Consider the following 22,318-nt stretch of genomic DNA (forward strand, 5'->3'; position numbering starts at 1 on the left):
TAGAATGTGGTGCTTGTGACCCCCTCCTCCAGAAATGACCCGTATGGGTTGTATAATATAACTTTAGAGAGGTAGCTTGGCAGAGTAGTCAAAGAGCTGGCCCTGAATCCAGGAAAACCGGGGCTTCTGACAGCTACTGAGAAAGGTACTTCCCTGTATTCTCCGGAGGAGTCAGATTATACAGGTAGCCAGTTAAACCCCTGATTGGGCTGGAATCAGATTAAAATGCAATTGGGAAATGTTTAACAAAACAAATTAAAATATATCACCATATAGGTAATGTTAATTTGTGGTTTTCTAAGTTAATATGAAGCCACTGAAAAGTACTTAAGGATCTCTGCCTGCTACTTGTTGACTTAGAAAACTACCTTTATAAGTATATGTGTGTATATGTATATAAATGTGTGTGTGTGTGTGTATAATATACCAGTATAGTAAAATCTGAAATTACATTTTAATCTAGTATGACACCCCCTGGAAAGTGTTGTGGGCCACACATACCCTGTACCAGCAATTGAATTCCTCTGCAGTAGACTGGGTTCTATAAACTATGATCTGAGTCTGGTTTTTGTATGGGAACCCAAGAATTTTTAAAATACAATTAAATTAAAATTAGTTATTTGACATTTAATTTAATGTATATTGAATACAAATGCAAAACTATTTTTAGCTCTATGGCATACTAGCCAATCAAGTGGCAAGGTTTGACGCTAGGACCATTGTTTGCCGATCCCCACAGGCTATAAATTGCATAGAAGATGAAAACCTGTTTTTGCTAGAAGAACTTTCCTATTCCAGTGGAATCAACAGGCCTAATTCCTTGATCCCTTAATTTTGTACGTCATTTATAGTTATACAGGGTGTCCCAAAAGTCTCCATGAATTTTAATAGCTTAAAAATCTACTGAGATTTTAGAGATCCACAGTTTGTATACATTATATATACTTAAAATCTACATACATAGCATTTTTCTACATATTAGATTTTCTACATATTTGATGTAAGTATTGACTTCTCCAATTGTTCCCTGGGTTAGCACAGTGCCTAGAGGAATCAAAAATCCCAAAAGAATCAGAAAGACCTGAGTTCAAATTTGGCCTTAGATAATCATTGGCTTCACTTGACTGCTTTCTGCCTTAATTTTCTTAGCTACAAAATGGGGAGTTGTTTTGAGGATCAAGTAAAATAATTGTAAAGTGCTTAGCACAAAGTCTAGTAAATAGTAGGTGCTGAATAAATGCACATTTATTAATGGAGAGTCCTCACTGTAAAATTTGGCGATTGTGTGAGTGGATTTTTGCTGTAGTGAACTCTATTCACTACAAATCAGGTACTTATAAACACAGCTCCTATTCTTTCTGACATCCCTATCTCAACTGTCTTCAGTTACAGGGAGTTCACTTCACTGCCCTGCTCTTTTTACTTGTGTGACATTGGAAAAGTCATTGCCACTCTGAACCTCTGGGTTTTTGTTTTTAACCATAAAATGAAAATATTGGCCTAGTTTGTGTCTAAAGGCCCTTTAAGCTGCAAATCTTCTGAAACAGCTGACAGAGGTTTGTGTACCTGAGAGATTTGATCCTAACCCCTTCTTTGCATGGCTTAAGGCTGCAAACATGTGGATGCTACATCCAGATACACTGTTAGAATGGGTCTTTCCCTGAGGATTGAGAAGCATGAAATAAGCCATCCTTGTAAGTTGGTGTAGTTCATTTATTTAGACTATAGTAATCACTGTTTCCCATTTATAACTGAAAACTAGCTAAAAGTAATTTCTTCTCTTTTTTATATTATCTCATTTGTATGCTAACTTTAAAAAAAAATACATTTTCTGTAATTAATTGTCTTACCTTCTTATTTCCTATATTTAAAACTTCAGTTCTCATTCCCCTCTCCCCCAAAGTAGGGGTTTAATATATATAACTCCATTATCAGCTTCTTGTAAAAGAAGAATTCATTTTAATGGAAAGGTAAATGACCATAAAGCTCCATTTTAGTCCTCTGCAGTTTCTCTTTATTGAAGTTATAGTGCTCTATAAAATTTCATAATGAAAAAACAAAATCCTTGGAGTGATTTTATCATTGTTGAATTTATTATCATTATTATTATTATTTTAAAACACATTGTATTGTGTCTTGTGAGACTTCCATTGTTTAAGGACAGAGTAAAGAATTAAAATCTCTGCTTATTCAACCACATAAATAAAGATGTTTTTAACCCATACCCCAGCTTTTTGTTTAGACAAGAATCCACACTATGTGGCTGCTCTTTAATGTAGCCCATCAAACCAGTCCCAGGAAAGGGTTCTTTGGGGACTGGATGGGGATCTTGATGACAGCTCACTTAGGAGACTTCAGGCGTCTTGTGTACAGATTCACAGATGATGCCTTATTGTTTAGTTCAACATGATGTCAGTGCTTATAGATTTAAAAGAGTGAAGACCACTGGGGAGGGCGGGGGAGACCATTGTTCTTTCCAACCAGATGTTTAATGCTTCAGTAGAATTTTGTCTTTTGAAATCTTTATGAGAAGATTATATAATAAGCTAACTCTGCTAGGGTAATGGGAATTTTCATTTCTTGGGCAGAAAAAAAGAGATACATTCTGGCTTTCTTTTGTATGCGTTTTTGTCCTCTTGTCCATCACACATGCAAAGAGACACAGAATACATTTTAAAATGTATTTAAGCCTAATACAATCGAATGAGCCTGACCGGAGAGTCAAAAGGCTATATTCTAGGTCCAGCTCTGGAACTAAATAGATATTTGACAGATTACTTAATTTCTCATTTACTCAATTGCAAGTGAATTAAGATGAGCCAAAATCACCATGTTTGTTATTGTGCCATTTCAGTCATGCCTTTGACTCATGACTTGGGGTTTTCTTGACAAAGATAACTATGGTTTTACCATTTCCTTTTCCAGTTCATTTTTACAAATGAGTAACTGAAGCAAACAAGGTTAAGTGACTTGTATAGGTCGCAAAGCTAGTAAGTGATTTAGGCTGGTTTTGAACTCCTGAAGATGAGTCTTCCTGATTCAAAGTCCGGTTACACTATTTGCTGTATCATCTAGCTGCCAAAAAATCACCATCAAAAACATTGCTGATTTTAAGTTGTATGGATGGTAGCAGGTATCCAGTAAGTGGAATGTAACCCAGGGCTCAAACTTCATTTGCATAGGGACTTTCCTGACTACTTGATGCTCTGTGCTTGTATGAGGATTGGAGTTTTTGAGAATTTGTAGGAGATGACATTTAGCTTTGAGAGGTCCCATGTGGTTCCATGGGAGAGAGGGAGAAAGGGAGGAAAGGAGGGAGGGAGACAGACTAACTGACTTTGGCTAAAAATCAGCATGTAGAGGGACTGACACCTCAAACACATTCCAAATTTCTGAGAAGCTGCCCTAAAGACTTCAGGGAATTTCCCCTAACTCACTGACTCTCTTTTTCTCATATATTAGTCCTAGTAGTGAGCTCATTCTCTTTGTGTATTGTTTGATATATTTTAATCTGTGGAACTTTGCTGATTTCCATTTGTTATCAACTTGAATAAATGTGTTTATTCACTGTTCACAGTGTATAATTTGTTATTCACCATGTGATCTTTGCTTAACTGGAATTTGTTGGAAAAGATATCAGTGCTTCAGACATAGTGTAGACCATTCCTTCCTCCTAAAGAATAACTACTTAAATCTTGGACCTAAAAAATCATTTCCCTTCTAGTGACATTTTCCTCTACATTTAGAGGGAGGGTAAAATAAGCTCTATTCTCATCCGAGGATCCCCTCTCTGAAGAGAGCAAGGTGACTCATTCCTGTCCCTTTCTTCTGATCCCCTCTAGGCAGAAATGAAGGTCTCTCCTTGGAGAGGGATGAGCAGGATTCCAAAGATATTGCAAACTTCATGTTTTACTGTGAGCCTCATTTGGATGAATCTGTGCAGATTTACATGTAACACATATACCGTACAAACACATCAGCCATTGAATCTTAGAGATAGAAAGCACTTTAGACATTCCGCCCCTTTAACTTACAGCTGAAGAAGCTAATTCCTTTTGTGTTGAGTGTCTGTCACCATCTGTATAACCTTGGGCAAGTCCCCTCTGGATCTTACTTTTTTTATTTGTAAAATAAGAAGGTTAGATGAGATGCCTTCTCATTTTCTTCTAGCTCTAAATCATATGGTGGAATTTCTTCTGAAAAAGAATGCTGAGATAGGCTTTCCAAGGGATGGTGACTGGACAGTCCCTCGCGTCATTCTCAGTGCTAGGAAACCATAAGGATTTTTCCCTTAGCACTCTTGAGTTTTTCTCTCTGAAAACCTATTGATTATTTTCAAATAAACAAATGCAATCAGGCAAGGGTGGAAGAATAGAGGGAGATATGTCTGTTTTTGTAAACTGTCACAGCAATAAATAAATGTCTTTTTTTATGAAAATTGGGGAGTTTGTGCCACTTAAGTTTGCGTGTACACTTCCCTTATTGGTAGGAAAGAAATCAGTTTGGTCTCTGTTTTGGAAAGGAAAAAAAAAAGCTTCACTATTTAACTCCAAAATTCAAATTTTCAAAAAGTTAAATAAAGAGTTTGGATATTAATGTGTTTTGAATTATTTGGTTTTGAAGACAAACTCTGACTCATCCCCTAAACTTTTGATGAGCCAAAAGGGACCTCAGCATTTTAACCACCCAATCACATTGTGATTAAGTTAAATAGGAAGAGTAAACTTCAGTAATTCTCTAAGCTGGTTGTGCCTTCCACTTTGTTTCAGACAATCTAAGCAGTGTGATTGAAGCAGGATCATTAGGAATGCCCATTGTAGCCATGAAATACAGCACACAGTGGCAGAAAGAATGCTAGACTTATAATTAGGAGAGACACAGGTGTGAATCCCACCCTTTCTACCATGAGGGCTTAACTTCACTAAACCTCAGTTTACTCATCTACAGAATAGGTACAGTACCTCACCAAATTATTTTGAAGGCCAAATGAGACTATGTAAAGTATTTTGCAAATTTTCAAAAGTGCCATATAATTGTCAGTTTAATAACTTTTCCATGTTTTGAACTCCCAATCAGACAAACTCCTTTGGGAAATTTGGAAATTTGAATGAAGAGATAGGTGTAAGAATATGAGCATTTTAGAGTAACCTATGAATTTCTGCCCCCAAGTATTGGTAATCTGATCAGTTTCCTTAATTTATTGCTGTTTAGTAGTCCCTAACCAAGAGTATGGATGAAAGACAGAGAAGAAGAGACAGAGATGGAGACAGAGAGAGAGACACAGACCCAGAGAGACACAGACACAGAGAGACAGAGAGCCCCTTCCCAAACAGTGCTCTCTGATCAGCTCATGCATCTTATGTGCGGATTTTCCTAATGGAGTATAAGGACCCTGGGATAAATTGTATAAATAGTGCTGACATGGACAGATGTTTAAGCCCACTGCACACTCTGGTTTATTTAGCCTTCTACTTTGGCCTGAAAGGGGACAAGATAAGTCTGTCATGTTTCATTTAAAAAAAAAAGCCTTCGGTTTTATTTCCCAAATGTTGGCAATGTTCTTTACTCCCTGGTGGATATTGCATACAGCCCTTGCCCTCAGGGTTTATGAACTGGGTAACACAGATGGTACTGTTTGCACTGAAGTACATGGGAAGAAAGTGGTTCAAATCTCAACAAATTCAGTGTCATTGAAAAGACTCATAGAAGAAATAAGTGCTTGAGTAGGTTTGGGGGGAGTGGGGAAAAGAAGGCAACGGTTGATTGCCAAATAAAGAGGGACTCAGTTTCAGAAGGCAGTATGGAAAGAAAAGAAACAATGAAAGCAGGCAGCATGTGTAGGCAGACACAAGGAAGCATAGAAAGGGTGCGGGGGAAGCCGGCAGCTGATGGGGAAGGCACAGAGTTTTGTTGGTGAGTACAAGAAGCTTGAACTTTATACAGACTAAATGAAAGGGATTTGAAGGGAGATGCAAAATCTGCTTTTTTGTCCTCAGGATTTTGTAGAAAGCTTAGGAGAATCAAAAGGCCGAGTGGAATGGAGTCATGGTTGACCAACTGACCAAGGCTGTCCAGGCGTTTGTAGTGGGATTTCGTGAAAGCATCAGGTGGGAGTTGGTCTACTTGGTGGTTAAGGCTCCCTTGACTTCTAATATGCTGAGTTTTTGTTTAGTTCCTAGCTAATATAATCCAGATGGCTATTATTCAGAGAAGTGTCAGTTTGGGGGACAAAGGATACAGAAGTTTCTTTAATGATTTGAAACAATACTAACATGATAACCTAATTAATATTGATTAAAGTCAACATTTGAGAGTAGACTTGATTTTAGACTAGGGATCAGAATGCCAGATTTGTCCCATACTGGAATCACTTGGTGGGATTTGACACTTTCATTGGGTATATGATTAAGGAACCCTGACCCCAAGTTTGATATCTGGTTTAACTTCTAGACCCCAATTCCTTCCACTATAAAGTGAGACAAGGAGATGGATCGCTAAGTCTTCTTAAAGTTTTTGATCTCATGTGTTCATCAGCAGAGCTCCTGGTTCATTCCCCTGCCTTTCTGAAATCATCAGGATCCTACAAAACTGGGAAGGACCTTAGGAATCATCTAGGCCAACCTTGTCATTGGGAAGATGGAGAAAGTGAGAGCTAGAGAGGCAGAGGTCCCAGAGGTACCACGGACAGCTGACTCCCCAAACAAGCATGCTTTCTTCTCTTCCCTCCTTCTTTAACACTGAATATCCATTAGGGATCATCAATTTTAGAACTGGGAGGGAACTCAGAACCTATGTAGCCCAAGTCCCTCTTTTAGCAGATGAGGAAACTGCTAAGCCAGAAGATATAAATGGCTTTTTAAAGTCACACAGGCTATAAACATCAAAGGCAGAATTTGAACCCCATCAGTGCTCTTTCTCCTGAACCATTCTTCAGAGATTCTTTGGCAGGTACTGAAGTCTCAGAAGGATTAGGTAGCAATATAGTACACAGTGTTGGATGAATCAGAAAAACTCATCTTCCCTAGTTCAAATCTAGTCTCGGACTCTGTGATTTTGGGAAAATCATTTAACCCTGCTTGCCTCAATTTCCTCATCTTTCAAATTAACTGGAAAAAGGAACAAAAAATCCTTTTAGTATCTTTGTCAAGAAAGCCTCAAATGGGATCATAGAGTCATACATGTCTGAAACAATTTGGCAACAACAAATCCTCAGAACATCTGTGGGGCAAAAGGAAAGAGCCTCTCACCTAATAATACCCACAAACCTAAAAGGGATCATTACAAAAGGAGTACATAGTTGAAGCCTTTGATACCTTTCAGAGAATTTCTGAACTTACTTGAGCATGAACTTTGATACTATCATTTTGCAATCTGGTTCCGATCATTTTGAATCATGTTAGTGGCAAATTACTTAAGTATTGTTACTTCTAGTTACTGTCATCATCGCCTTAGGTTAAAGCAGGTTCACATCTTACAATCAAAACACCACCTGGAATAAGGATGAAACTACAGATGGTCATATAAAATGATTGTTCACTCAGGAGAGCTTTAGTTAAGGCCATCCTTCTCCTTTAGGGGAAACTCACGTGATAAAGGATGCGCAATCTGAAATCTCATCATAAACTTTGTAATATAATCCCTCCCAATTAGAGAGGGCTTGTTCTCTGGATAGATCTCATGATAAACAGCCAGTCTTTCCTAATAATCAGCTCAAATATGTGTCTAGAGTTCTTTTCCTAACAACACCTCTATTTTCCCTTTTTTTTTCCAACTTGGTTTGCATATGAGTTCAGAGTAAAGTAGATTCTAATAAGGAGACTTGTTAGGATGTATTCCTTCCAATATTAAATCTTACGTAGAGTTGTTTTTTTAATAGATCAATCATTCATTCGGATACATTTTTAATTTTATTCACATCTATCAGCAAATTTTATATGGGGAGAAAATTTGCCAAAAAAAAAAAAAAAAGCCTGGAAAGCATTTTGTTTAAAAAAAAAAAAAAAAAAAGGCAAATAACATCCTGTGAGAAAACAACCGTGACAATGGGCTATTATTTCTAGCCACATAATAGTATGTTGTCAGATCTTTGTGTCCGATGATGGGGAAGAGGAATTGTGGGGGGGGAGGGTAAGGGAGGTTCTAAAACCTTCCAAAAGGCACTGACTTGCTAGTTTCCGTTTTCTAAAAATGGAAGCTGCTCCTTTAATAAGTCAGTGGTTCATTTTTGCAGGTGCTCGGCCACAGCCACGGGTTCATTTCCAGAGACGAGCCCTGAAGCTGCCAGAGAACACGAGCTACAGTGACCTGACTCCCTTTCTCACAGCTTCCAGCGCCCCGGCAGAAGTGGACAGTTTCCCGTATTTACGAGGATTAGATGGGAATGGAACAGGTAATTTGAAGCTCTTCTCTTTTTAACTATGTTACAGATTGGTCTTGGATAAATTGGGTCACTGTAAATAGGAAAAAATGTAGATTAAGATGTGAAGAGATCTCCAGAAGTAAGCAGATATTTAAACTGTAAGGAAACAAATTGAGACTTTCAGTCTGGTCCATTGTAGGCTTAATTTCAGTGTCTATCATTTTTCTTTGAGACCTATCTGTGGGACATCTCTCTATCCATCATTCATACTAATTATTACCAAGTAGATTCTACACTATTTGGGAGAAAACCTAAACTAATTCAAGTCACCCCAGAGTAGATATTTTTCTACATTTTAAAATATTGGAAAAAATTAACAGTTTTAAAATTCAAAAAAAAATTTTTTAATTCATGTTTCTTTACTTCTTCACCTACTTTCCTTTATTGCAACCTTTATTCCCACTTTTTGGATTGTTGAGTTGTAATGAAACCACCCGACTTGATTCAAGTATAGTGAAATCCATCTCTGCCCACTCAGAAATAATTCCTTCTATACTGGGAGTAGAAAGGGAGTGTGGAGTGTATTTGGTCTGGTTCAGATAAAAGCAGCCCAACTGGCTACTGACATGGGGCATTGGGTCTTTCTTATTCTTTCTTTCCCTACCTGCTTTGCTTTAAACAGGGGGGTCTCTAATTGGTCAATCATTAGCTGCCACTTCATTTCAAAGCCATATGCTGTATGCTCTGTTGTTGAAGTTCAAGGAACTGGACTGAAGCCCTGGTTGCAATTGGCTTTCTGACATATTTCACTTAAACAGCTATTTTTTAAGTAGCTTCTGTGTGCCAGGCACTGTGCTAACCGCTGGGGATCAGGAACAAAAAGGATACAGTTCATAAGCTTGAGCTGCTTACCTTCAGTCTGGAGAGACAAGAAGCAAGTGTGTATTATGTAGCATGTGTGTACACACAACATGCTTGTGCATTTACCTATGTGTATAAGTTTGCATTTTATACATAGGCATTTACACATATGTGTGCTTACATAATAAGTATATAGAATATATGCAATATAGTTCTGGATAAGGGGGGGTAATTGAGAGTGAGGAGTGACTCCCAAGATTAAAAACACAAATGATTAGAATGGGGATAAGAGAAATAGGAAAGTTAGCAGTAAGTGTATTTAGGAGGAAAAACAATGAGTTAATTTTTGAACAAGCTCTGCTTCTATAAGAATTTAAAAGCATTCCATCTTCATCAAGAAAAGTCTAGAGATTCCGGCCTCAAATCTTGTATTAGGATCTTGTATCACATCCTGGCCCTTCTAGATGCACTAAAAGTTGTTTATTCCTGTTCTAGTGAATCAAGAACCCAGAAAATCAGAACCCATGAGTTCCAGAAAGCCAGGAATTAGAAGCTGTGGGGTTTCTTTATTTACAAGACTGTAATAAGAGAAACACTCATTAAACTAGTTAAAATATAAATGGGGAATGTTGATCCAGATCCAGCCAGGTGAATATATAGTTTTCTTTGGGTGACATTTGATTTACCTTCAGAAGAACTCAATTCAGTCTAGTAAATTATTGCCCCTGAATGTTAAATAAAAACTGAAAGGGCATAAAGGAGTTTCCTAACCCTAAGAGATCTTTCCCATTATATGTAGCTTAAAAGAATTTTTTTGAAAGAACTCAAGGTAATGTGGTAATTTGTAACTCAAGGAAGGAAGGAAGGAAGAAAAGAGAGAGAGAGAGAGAGAAAAAGAAAAAGAAAAAGAAAGAAGGAAGGAAATAAGGAAAGAAAGAAGGAAGAAAGGAAAGAAAGAAAGAAAAAGTGGGGCTTAGAAATTGAGACTATCCGACTTTATAATGCAATTACAATAAAGTCTGGGAATCATCAAATTTCATCTTTTGTAAAAAGTAGTATCATATAATAAAATCTTGAACTTGGATAGATTCCCACATTACTTTGAAGCTCATTAATTAGAATTTTTGTATTAGTCTCCATTTCCAGTAGCTATTAAATAAATTATGAAATCTGAGCCATTTGGGGGAAGGAGAAGAAAACAAAGAAGGGGATCTATTGATTTTATTTTTTTAGTTTGCTTTCTTTCAGGCTTCTATTATTTGACACATGAGAAAGAGAAGGCCTTTTGAAGGTTATATTTAATTTTTGTTTCTCAATAGAATAAACGAGATACTTATTTAAGAAAGATAGGACTTTATTTAAAAACTTTATATAAGAAAAGCCCAACTCTGAGTAATGTGCACATTTATATAATACAGGGCCTGATTTTTCGCTTTGTATTAGGACAAGATTGGAGGGTGGAAGGAGGCAGGATCTTCTGGGGCAAATAGCTTAGTCCTCTTGACAGGCACTTTAGATAGTCATTGAACTCTACTTTCACTTAGTTTATAGCTTTTCTTTTATCCCAAAATTGTGACTTTCAGGACTTAATAAATGAATGAATACTAAAGAATGTCACTCAGTTTGTATCTTGGGGAAGAGCAAAATAATTTTCTCTTGACAAGATTATTAACCATACTTGAAATGTCAAAAAGGAGCAGAGAAGGGCAATTTCAAAAGATAATCCTTGGATTTAGTGCTGGTTGCCTTAGTTTTCCCATCTGTAAAATGAGCTGGAAAAGGAAATGGCAAATCAATATAACATATACTTACTGGCTGGGTGACTGCATCACTTAATGGAAGTTTCCACATCTGAAAGTTCTATTTCATTGAATTCACAGACCCAGAACCCAGCCCAATTCCATTGTTTCTACACAAGTAATTTTGTTTGTTTTCGCTGTTAGAAGGTAAGCTTCTTGAGGGCAGGGACTGTATGATTTCTGTTTTTGCATCCCCCGTTTAGTAGGTGCTTGGAACATAGTAGGTACTTAAGCAATGCTTATAGATTATAAATGTCATCTAATCTAACTCCCTTCAAGGAACTGAGACCCAGAGAAGTGATCTGCCCAGGACCATATGGATAGTAAATGCTAGAGCCTGGATTCACCTCCAAGTCCAGTGTTCTCTGTACTGTGTTGTTATGCTTAAGAGCAGATGGTAGGGAGCTAGTGGTAGCATAGGGACTGACAGTAAATGAGGGACAAGAAAGGGGGATTATGGGACCAAAGTCTTGAAGGAACCAAGAGAGAAAAGTGGGAGAAGGGATCAAATCAGGATTGATAGGCATAATCAGCCTTGCTGTGCTGCTCTGAATTATTCATATTTGTCATTTCTTAATTAACATCATATTCATGTACCACAGCTTATTTAGGTATTCTCCAACTGATGGGCATTACTTTGTTTCCATTTTAGACATAAAGAAAGGCAGAGAGGGAGAGACAGAGGTGGGGGAAGGAAAGGGAAAAAAGAAAAAGAAAGAGGGGGCAGGGGAAGAGAAAGGGAAAAGGAAGGAGAGGAAGGAGTTAGGGAGATCATTCCCCCCCAAGTGGGGGACTATTCTGTCTTTGACTTCCTTGGGGTCTGTTCCTCCCAGGGTGATCTTTGGATCAAGGAATATTTGATACTATAGCAAATTGCTTTCCAGAGTGGTTGGATTGACACTGAATTAATTCTCTAACATTTAAATCCAATTCTAGCTACATTTGTAATAGGAAACAATGATATGCTTACCGGAAAGGCTAATGATCATATATGTTGATAGAAATCTTTTCACTATATTTTTTCTGATGTGTCCATAAGTCTAGGAGTAAAGATGAATTATGAAATAAGTATTCATCCTCATATTACATTTCATAAGAGAATGGAATCTGAAGTGGCTTACTTAATTCTTAAAAGTGTGTTAATGGTCTATCTTTCAGCTTCTAATTTGGCTGTAGACTAGAAAATCATCATGTTGACATTTAGAAATGTGTTCTAATGTAAAACAATGGGTACATTAAGTGCTTTTGAAATAGATAAAAAATAATAACTGGGACTAAAAGTTGCTATAAATGTTTATTTCCAGAGATTCACTACTCTGAGTAGAAATGTCAAGATTTTGAAATATTTCTTCTATATTGGAAATATTTTCCAATGAACTTAATTTTAATTTTAAAATCCTATTTTTTTTGCTCATGGAATTCAATTATAAGACTTATTTGTGCAAGAATTTATTGACAAAGATACTTGTTCAGAGGTAGTTGCAACTCAATACAATCTTCATCTTATGAATAATAATATATATAATAGTGATAATGACACCTGCCCAGTGGAGACTTTGAATCCATCCTTAGACACTATCTAGCTATATAACTCTAGGCAACTCATTTAACGTCGGTCTACCTCAGTTTCCTTATTTTCTTATTTCCTTAAGCATTGCAAACCTATGTCTCTTATTTCAGGTTTGTTGCTCCATCCAGTAGTATTATACATCCCAACTTTGAACTAGATAAACTCTGAAGTCCTTTTCAACTCTCAGACCTCTGAGAATTACACTCCCCTATTGACCCTGCCCCACATTCCCCTGTGACTCCCATCCCCATCCCTGGAGTTTGCATGTACATATAGACAAAATGATGACTTTTATTTTTAGGGAACGGCACCAAGTATGACCTGACTCCTGTCACTGCGGTCAGCGTTCATCTGCTTAGCAGTGATGGAACCCCAGTTGTGGTGGATGGACCCATTTATGTCACGGTTCCTCTGTCTCCGCAAAGCAATCTGAGGCACAATGCCCATGTTACCGCATGGCGATTTGACCAAAAACTTGGTAAGTAATAATGCATATACTGATCTTCTAATGACTGAGTTTATTTGGATATGATTTTCTTTCACAAAAGTCAAAGCAATGTTGATTATTATTCCATTCATATTCTGGTGTGTATGCATGTGTGTACATGTACACACACACATATATAATATACTAATTGCCTTAAATGGGACCTTTCAAAATTACAAGGTCTAAAAATTGATTAACATATTTTTTATTGTTTTTTTCAAAAAAATTCTTGAAGAGAGTCACTCTGATGCATCAGTCTTTTGGTTTGAAGTTTCTGTTTTCTATAGTGTATTCTGAACATATATTTTTTTCAATCAATAGAAATTTAATTGTTATCCTTCCGTCCCACTGTTAAGAGAAAAATAAAACCCTCATAACACATAGACAAGTCATGCAAATCCCTGCATTGTACAGGTCCATAGAAGTATATTTTATTCTACACCCTAATAGTGAAAAGGTAGTTTTCACTGAAAAAGGAAACAAGTTGGTTATAATGATAATTTTGTTAGAGGATTTCCACTTTGCTTTAATCTTTTAGATTTGCTAAATGTGCATTTACCATTTACTCTCTACAACTTATTTCTGCACCATTTGCATTCTGCCTAAAATCTGGTTATAAAATATATCCATTCATTTGTTTGAAGTTAGTCATTGGTTAAAATCTTCCCCAAATAGAGAATATTGAAATGAACTTTAAAAAGAAAAATTTCTCCTTTCATTATATATTTTCCCTGAATTTACTTCCATAGAAAGTAGAATCCTAGTGTTCTTGCCTAGCCATCTTGTTTTGAACTTTGGAGGGGTACTTTTTGTTTTTTTTCTCTTTTAAGAAAAGCTTATTTGTAATTCAGAATCTGTAACTTGAGAAGATTTTAGGACATATTTGATAAAGATTTTTGGTTATCTTAACTTTAATAGACTAATCTGATTTTAGGATACATTCTGAGCATTTTCTCTATCCATGTTTGTTTCTAAGAGTTCTTTAGCTGCTAAGTTGGTTGGTTGTGTTCTCTATGAGAGGCAAATTTAAGGTCCTGTTTTTAAGGAAGTCCACCATTTTATTTTACTACTCAAAGACAAATCAACAGCATTCTCTATAATTACATTGCACTTATTTGTGCAAATTGATCTTTACCAAATGTAGTATGTTTGATGAAATATTACTCTACCATAAACACTTTCTATACTAAACCATGTAGTTATTTGCTGGGTTTTTTCATTATATTTTTCTCAGTTTTATAATAAAATGCAAATAATGTGCATCCAAATTTTAATATTAAATTAACTTTAACTCTACCTGATGCTATTTATTGTAGAAACATATTTTTGTCTTAATTAGAACTGTACATACATTGTACTAAATATTGCTTTCTTTTACTTTACACTCATCTTTTATATGTGTTTTTGTTCATATTTATCATCTTTATAAGAATATAATCTTTCATTGCACCAGTCTGCAACAGTCTGCTTAGCCCTTCCTCCAACTATTAGGTATTGAGATGGTCTTTGCTTTTTGCTCTTACACCTAACATAACTACAAAATGTATAAGTCTCCTTTTCCTTTGTATTAATTCATTTGTAAATTTATAAATAATGTTAAGATTTTACAGGTTAAGAGGTATCATTTTATGACTCATACTATCTGTATAACCAAATGTTATTCTCCCCCAAAGCTGTGCTTATTTGCATTGCCAACAGTAGAGTAGCTCTGTTTTCCTCATAACTCTGCCAGTGTTAGATTTCATAGTTAATTATTCTTACTAAATTAATGAGTATGATGTGGTAGCTTATGGTTTGTTTTCTTTTATATTTCTTCAGTTGTTTGTGAAGTTAAACATTTTTCCAAATGTTTGTTTACAGTGTTTCCTCTATTATAATCTTTTGTTCTTATATTTTGACCACTTATAAAGATAGTTTTAAATATCAGTATGTTTGATTCTTTTCACTTAACAGTATTTTATTTTTTCCAATTACATGTAAAAATAGTTTTCAACATTCACTTTTGTAAGATTTTGCATTCCAATTTTTTTTCTCCTTTCCTTACTTCCTCCCCCCTTCCCCAAGACAGAAGCAATCTGATATTGTTTATACATGTACAATCATTTTAAAGATTTTCCCTATTAGTCATGTTGTGAAAGAAAAATCACAAGAAAGAAAAAACAAAAACAAGAAAAGTTGAAAATAGTATGGTTTGATTTACATTCAGATTCCATAGTTCTTTTCTCTGGATGGCATTTTCTATCCCAAGGCCATTGTATGGCATGACTTTTTTTATTCTTAGTGTGTTTCTTGGAATATCAATTATAGTGGATCTCCAAATAAAATCTATATAAAACTTATCTGAGAACCTAAGTACAGTATAGAAAGACTTAAAGGTGGCCCCAGATTCGGAGAAAGATAAATAAGGTATTACTTATTCATTGTCTTAACTTAATAGAATACACTTGGATCATTTTTTTGGTCTCCTTTGGAAATTCGAGAACCCTGGGTCCACCTTCTTCATGCTCCAATATCCTTCGCTAAAATATCACTATCTACTTTTGCTTTCTTGGTCTTTATTTTGAATGAATAAGTTGATAATTGATAATTAGACTAGAGAATTGTCAGTGTTCTATTTCTTATATTACTGTGATCACTATGTTATTATCATATATGATATTTCATAATAGGAGTACATCATATGACTAAAAAGGCAGGAAAGTGTAAGACAAAGAATGTTGGATCTAGGTTCACTGCTGATTGTTGCTCACTGTATGAGACTGAAACATAATCCGTCGAGGCCCTCAGACTCTTCATCTGCAAAATGTGAGAGTTGTCTGTATGACATCTGAGATCATTTCTACATTGTATGTATTGTGATAGCTTAAAAGCATGTTTACAGAAATGATTATCATGTTTATTGGTCACATACTTTTTTTTTTTTAGGTTCTTTGATACACCAATCATGGAAGCAAATAAATATGTATTGTGATTAAATCTCTAGACTATTAGAGATGATTCCCCTATGATTGGTCCAATTCCCAATTTCCTGCATGTGAATAACTTCCATGTAGTTGAACCTTCTGCTGGGAATTTCCATTGTATATTTGCTTTATTCTGGTTTAATTAAAGTCTTTTAATGTGGTGCTTTGACATGAAAAGCCAGACTGCCAAGTTCCTGTCTTGCTTATTGACTCTAACAGATGATTATGTGAATGTCAAGCAAAGCAAAAGTTTTGGATAGCTCTTTAAACCAGGTCTAAACATTTGGAATGCATATTTAGAAATTTTTAAATGAAGAGATTTTTCAAAACAGAACATTTTTGAAAAAAAAGTTATATGAGCCCTGACAACAGAAATTCAAGAGAAGTGGGTGGAGGTGTCGTTGGTAATAATGGTGGTATGTCGGGTTTTGTTTTAGGGGGTTTTTCCAATACCGTCTACAGCTATTTCACATTATTCTCAATTTGCAGGGCAAAGTGATAGAATCCAGTTAATTCAGACTTCATGGCATGTTTTTTGCTGAGAAAACAATCTCAAAAAACTGAAAAGTCAATTTATGAATGAACCATTTCTGATTATTTCAGTGTAGTGAAGCCAACTTGCTATTTTTAAATGTACAGCTTAAAAAGTAATACCCCTCCCTTAATTAAAAACAAAATGCCTATAACACTTATCTGTAACCCTCCGGAATTCTGAGTTTGTATGCCTTAGTATGGGGGGGTGGGGGAGAAATGACTGCATCTCTGAGCTGCTTGAAATGTGATGTGACTTTGCTCAGGTGAATCGAAGCCATTTATTTTGAAGAGTTGATTCCAGGAGATAAAGCATGTACTGTGTTTCATTCCTTCCACATGCCCTGCTAGAAAGTATGTTTAGAGACTTTTCCTAATCTCTTGTGAAAGTTTCGAAAAGGTACATTAGATTTTTTTTTGTAAAGAAGGCCTTCCTTACAAAGAACTATCCAGGATTGGGATGGATTGTGTGGGAAGGTAATGATTTCCCAGTTCTGAAGGTTATAGCTTGGATGACTACTTGTTTCATGTATTGTAGAAGGGGTAGCTTCTGGGCCCTTCTAACTTGAGGGTTTTATTTGTATGACTATCAGCACAATGTTTGCCTATCTGTAGTTTCATGACATTCATCCCAGTCACCTTAATTACTCAAAGATCATGAGCAGTTTTTTGATAGCCTAGAATGTAATCCTTCAGGGCCCCATGATTTGAATTAGTTAAGAACAAAGAGGTATTTTCTTAAGTCTCCCTACTTATCTTGGTTTTCGTGTTGGTTTTTAATCCTCATTTAACCATCTGTACTCTGGTCTTCCCAGTCTAAAAACCATTTTCCTTAATTGATTAAAAAAAAAAGGAAAAAGAAAAATAGGAAATAATTAATATAGTTTTTCTCCATCATCCTATAATTAGCCTCCATTCCATTCTAAGAAGCAGTTCTGTCTTCTTAATTCTTTATTTTGCCTCCTCAGAGCTATTTTTAATGTCCTTTTTGTTGCCCAATGCATTTATTGCAAACTTCAGCTCGTTCTGCCTTCCACACATGCGTTACCACAGACTACCACTCTCTTATTCAAGCCCAGACTGCCGCTGTTCTTTCCATCTTTTTTGTACACATCTTTCTCTTTTCTGAGCTGGTCTATATCCAGAAAGATTTTAAACAAGATAAAAAAGAATGAGCTGAATCTAATATGTTAAAAATTTAATAGGGAAAAATGTAAAGTTTTAGAATAAAACTCAAAAATTAACTTTTATAGAGATGGGAGAGATGTGGATAGACTAGTTCATGTGAAAAAAAAATTTTTTTTAGTGGATTACCTTTTCAATATGAGCCAATAATTTGAGCTGGAATAAAAAAAAAAAAAAGGTAATGTTATTCTAGACTACATTTAGAGTTAGAGACCAGAACAAAAGAGGTGGTAGTTCAGTTCTTCCCTGACCAAGTTACTTCTGGAATACTTGGTTTAGAATCATAAGTGAAAAAAACAAAGACAAGTTGAAGCATATACAGGATGATGAGGGAACTAAAAAATATTTTTTAAAAATATTTAATCATTAAAAACCATTACATTGAATTCCCAATCCCTATATTTATGCACACCTGCATTTTTGATTTCCTTCACAAGCTAATTGTACAATATTTCAGAGTCTGATTCTTTTTGTACAGCAAAATAACGTTTTGGTCATGTATACTTATTGTGTATCTAATTTATATTTTAATATATTTAACATCTACTGGTCATCCTGCCATCTAGGGGAGGAGGTGGGGGGGGTAAGAGGTGAAAAATTGGAACAAGAGGTTTGGCAATTGTTGATGTTATATCCTGTAAATAAAAAGCTATAAAAAAAAATATTTAGTCATTTTACCAGTTCTAACAATGATATCATCTGGCATATTCATTTTTTCAATGAGTATAACATTGAGAAGCCTGGCGAAAATCTTAAATAATATTACATATAACATCCCTTCTATACCACTCTCCCAATTTGGAACTTTATTCACAGGTTTGGTCTCAAGAGAGTCTTTGCTACCTAAAGTTCTAGTAGTAGTTCTGTGGGACTACAATTTTAACATTATAGCTCACAAGCCATAAACAAAGATATTTTCCTTTAATAATCAGCCAGTAGACACAATTAGCTGCTAGGAAAGATTTTTATTAAAATGACATAATAATAAACTGTTGCTACCAAAAATTCCTTTCCTTAGTCCTGTGGGGCACTCTCACAAACCCACAGGAAGAGTAGACACAGAATATAATGGTATTTATAAAACACTCACATTGAGGACATGTATAGTCAAGACAACTCACAATTCTAGAACTGCAGAGTTTGGAAATATTTTTTCTTTATATATAGACCTCACAAAGATCCCTTCAGGATATAGTGTCTGTCTTGGACAGGATGCTCAGTGTGCTTACAGAGCATCACTTCTGGATAGATCAAATCCACTGGACTACCATGATTTTCTCCTCATTAGGTAGTGACCATCCACTATTTTTTATTTTTATTTTTCCTGCTAGACCATAACCAGGTGAGTGGCCATCTGCCCAGTGATCACCAAACAGCTCTGGAGCTCAGTATTCCCCACTTCCTTTAAACTTGAAATTTCTATTATTAATACATTCATCAAATGTTTGTGAGCAAGGCACATCTATCTTGGGGGACCAGTTCTTTGTCTCTGCTGGTTTTTAATATTCAAATAAAATGCACTCCTTCTTGCCCTCTTCAGAATACCAATGCAATCTGTGTGGGATATACCCTATCTTATTATTGTCTTTATAATTTGTCCATTAAAAGCTGCAAATTTGCTGAAATCTGAAAGAGATGCACCTTTTATATATATCTACAGCATTCTTCTGATAGATTTTGATTGTGGATCCTATTAAAACTGGAAATGGAGTTAGTCCACAATGAACTACTTTTGATAAGATTATGCTGACTTATAATGACTGCTGCTTCCCTTCTAAGTGTTTGCAAATTATCCCCTTAATAATATGTGTTAATATTTTTCCAGGAAGAGAAGTTAAACTCACAAGAATATAATTTTCAGACTCATACTTCATCATACTTGGAAAAGTGAGCTACCCTTTGTCTTTCTCTTCCTCTGTAGCATTTCTTCTGCACTCTGAGATCTTTCAAAAATTATCAATATTGACTCAACAAACATGTCAGCTTGCTCTTTTGGTATCCTAGGATGAAGATCAGCCAGTTCTGGAGACATGACCTCCTTGGGAGAAGTTTGATGCTGCATAATTATCTCCTTCCTTATCAGGTTTTACCCTCTGTGCTACTCTTCAGAAAATAAAACAAGCAAAATGAGAATTGAGCAGTTTACCCTTTTCATTGCCCTCTATCATTATCACCCCATCCACTTCAACCTCCTCATGCTTTCAACAGATCTAAATAAACCCTTTTTTGTTTTTTGTTAGTGTTCTCACTGACAATGTACTTAAAAACAAAAAAAAAAAAAAATAACTTTACATACTGGTGAAATCAGTGTTAGAATTCTCACCGCCTACAATATAAAACATTTTAACATTGTTCATCCCATATTTGTGGATGAAAAAATTGACGTGAAAAAATTAAGTGGTACTTATTTAAAAAAAAAAAAAGAATTCTGACACAAATCTTAGTTCTCAGCTTTATTTAAGGGTTTTGTAGGATTTAGATAATTATTTTTTAAACCTTTTCTTTATCTAGCATCATTGGAGAAAGCAGCATTCCACACAGTTTTTTAGATAACTAAAAACAACTCCTTAATGAGTTAATTTTTTTGTTAACTTATGGATATTTTTATATCTTTCTAAAACATTGCAGAATGCTTTAGATTTATAAACAGAGGTGCAAAATACATTTTAAAGTTAATACAATTTTGAAAGTTAAAAAAACTACAAAAGGGGAATCACCCTTGCAAATGAGTCTTCAATATTGCCATCACTTGCAAAATTAATAGGCTTAAAGTCAGTTTTAGAGTAAAACACCCAAGATTTATGGTTTGGGAATGTAGTGATGTTGACATCTGCTCCAAGATCATGGTTTGCTTCTTTAGTAATGCTTCAGCTGATGATAAGTAAAGTGTTAGCTGGAATAGTTTTTAAAAAAATCCTTTCATTGCCTTTTATTCCTCTTTATTCTTTGGGTTTTTCTGTTGTTATTGATAATATGTCATAGGGACCTCATAAAGATTCGCAACATCATTATAATTTAGGAACTTAGGTAGCAGGCCTATTCTAATTATTTCAGTTTTTCTTATATTTTGTATCATCATGAAATAAATACCTTATTTTTGTTAGAATAAGAGATTCAGGGATGCCAGTGAAGCAGTTTGCCACAAATTCCAGCAGATTCACAGTAGGGAACTGCCACCAAATGATTTCTTAGAAATATCATGGTACAATGAATAAAATATCCTTAGTGAAGGCAAGGGACTTGAATTCAAACATTGCCTTACTAGTTGTGATCATAGACAAGTCTCCCTGTCTCTTAGACACATAACTCTAATAATATTTGTACTACCTGCCTCATGAGGTTGTTGTGATGCATGTGCTTTGGAAGACTAAATGTACTACAGAAATATGTTGTTATTTATATTTCAGCTATATGATATATTCAAAAGAAACTTATAATTTAACCATGTGGGATTTTCTCATACTTTCTTGGCTTTTTAGAATCCCAGGGATCATCAGATCCTCAAATATGTGAGTCCACAAGACCACAATGCTCTTTCCTGCTAAGAGTTATAGGCAGAACTGTCTTCTTAACCCATAAATAGGATTTCTAAATCATCCATTCCAAGTGCTTCTTGGTATGTCCGGCTCAGAGCTATCCACAATGTTGGTAAACAGTTTGAAGAACTTGGGGAAAAAAGCTTTTGCATAGTAAGGGACATTCTTTGCATTCCCACAATGTGGGGAGAAAAAACTGGTCCTTTTAAAAAGCACACTTACATATCAGTATCACAAGCCAGTCAGCAACTGTAACCTTGAATATAAAAAGGTTGCTATTTATGTATCATTCTCAATTATCTGCACCAATGGAGGAGAACAGTGGTTTGGATAATCCAAAACACTGGGAAATCCAAAACAATTCATTTGGTATTTGAATACATTTTTGAATTTACATTTAATGTGTCTGGCATGTTTGTCATCCATAATACTTCAAAACCTAACTGAGAAAGAGCGAAAAAAAAACCTCACTTTTCATCCGAGCCACCTTTCCTATAACTTGACTCTGTCTTACTGATTGCCTTACTACTGCTCTCAAAAATGAGGTAAATTAATTTTTTTCTATTTTAAAAGTCTTTCTCAGTGATTGATCCGGTTTGGAGGTAGGGAGCCATCTTTTAATTAAAAGCAAAGGAGAATAAGAGCAAGAGTGGCATGGAGTAGAGTCTAAGAAGGAAGAATCTAAATCAGGAAGACCTGGGCTAAGGCTTACCTCTAACCTTTAAGGATGTGTGATATTAGGTGGCACAGAGAGCTGGATCTGGGATCAGGAAGATCCTGTTTCAAAGCTGCCCTTAGAGAATTACTAGCTGGGTGAACCTGGGCAAATCATTCAACCTCTGTCTCTTAATAAATTCCATCCCCTCACCAGACCATCACCAGACCCTTCTTCTGTGATTTGGATCAAAGTATTAAAGTATACAGGCAATATTCTGAAGGAGGTGCCGAACATGTGTGTTTGCCATTGATAGAGCTTTCTCATTGGGAACTATTTACACCCATGAAAACAAGTGTAGGTCTGGTTCCA

At 35.5% G+C, this 22,318-nt stretch overlaps 1 protein-coding gene across 1 annotated transcript in view; it reads left to right on the plus strand.

Annotated features, from left to right (window-relative positions):
- The window catches only part of FAM171A1 (family with sequence similarity 171 member A1), a 176,181-nt gene that overhangs the window by 116,201 nt on the left and 37,662 nt on the right, over positions 1-22,318 (plus strand). The window contains exons 4-5 of the mRNA XM_031939926.1: positions 8,231-8,389; positions 12,891-13,067. Of these exons, the coding sequence (XP_031795786.1) occupies positions 8,231-8,389; positions 12,891-13,067 (336 nt within the window). The remainder of the gene's footprint in view (positions 1-8,230; positions 8,390-12,890; positions 13,068-22,318) is intronic.

The sequence above is a fragment of the Sarcophilus harrisii genome, chromosome 5 (genome assembly GCF_902635505.1).
Source record: "Sarcophilus harrisii chromosome 5, mSarHar1.11, whole genome shotgun sequence".
NCBI lineage: Eukaryota > Metazoa > Chordata > Mammalia > Dasyuromorphia > Dasyuridae > Sarcophilus > Sarcophilus harrisii.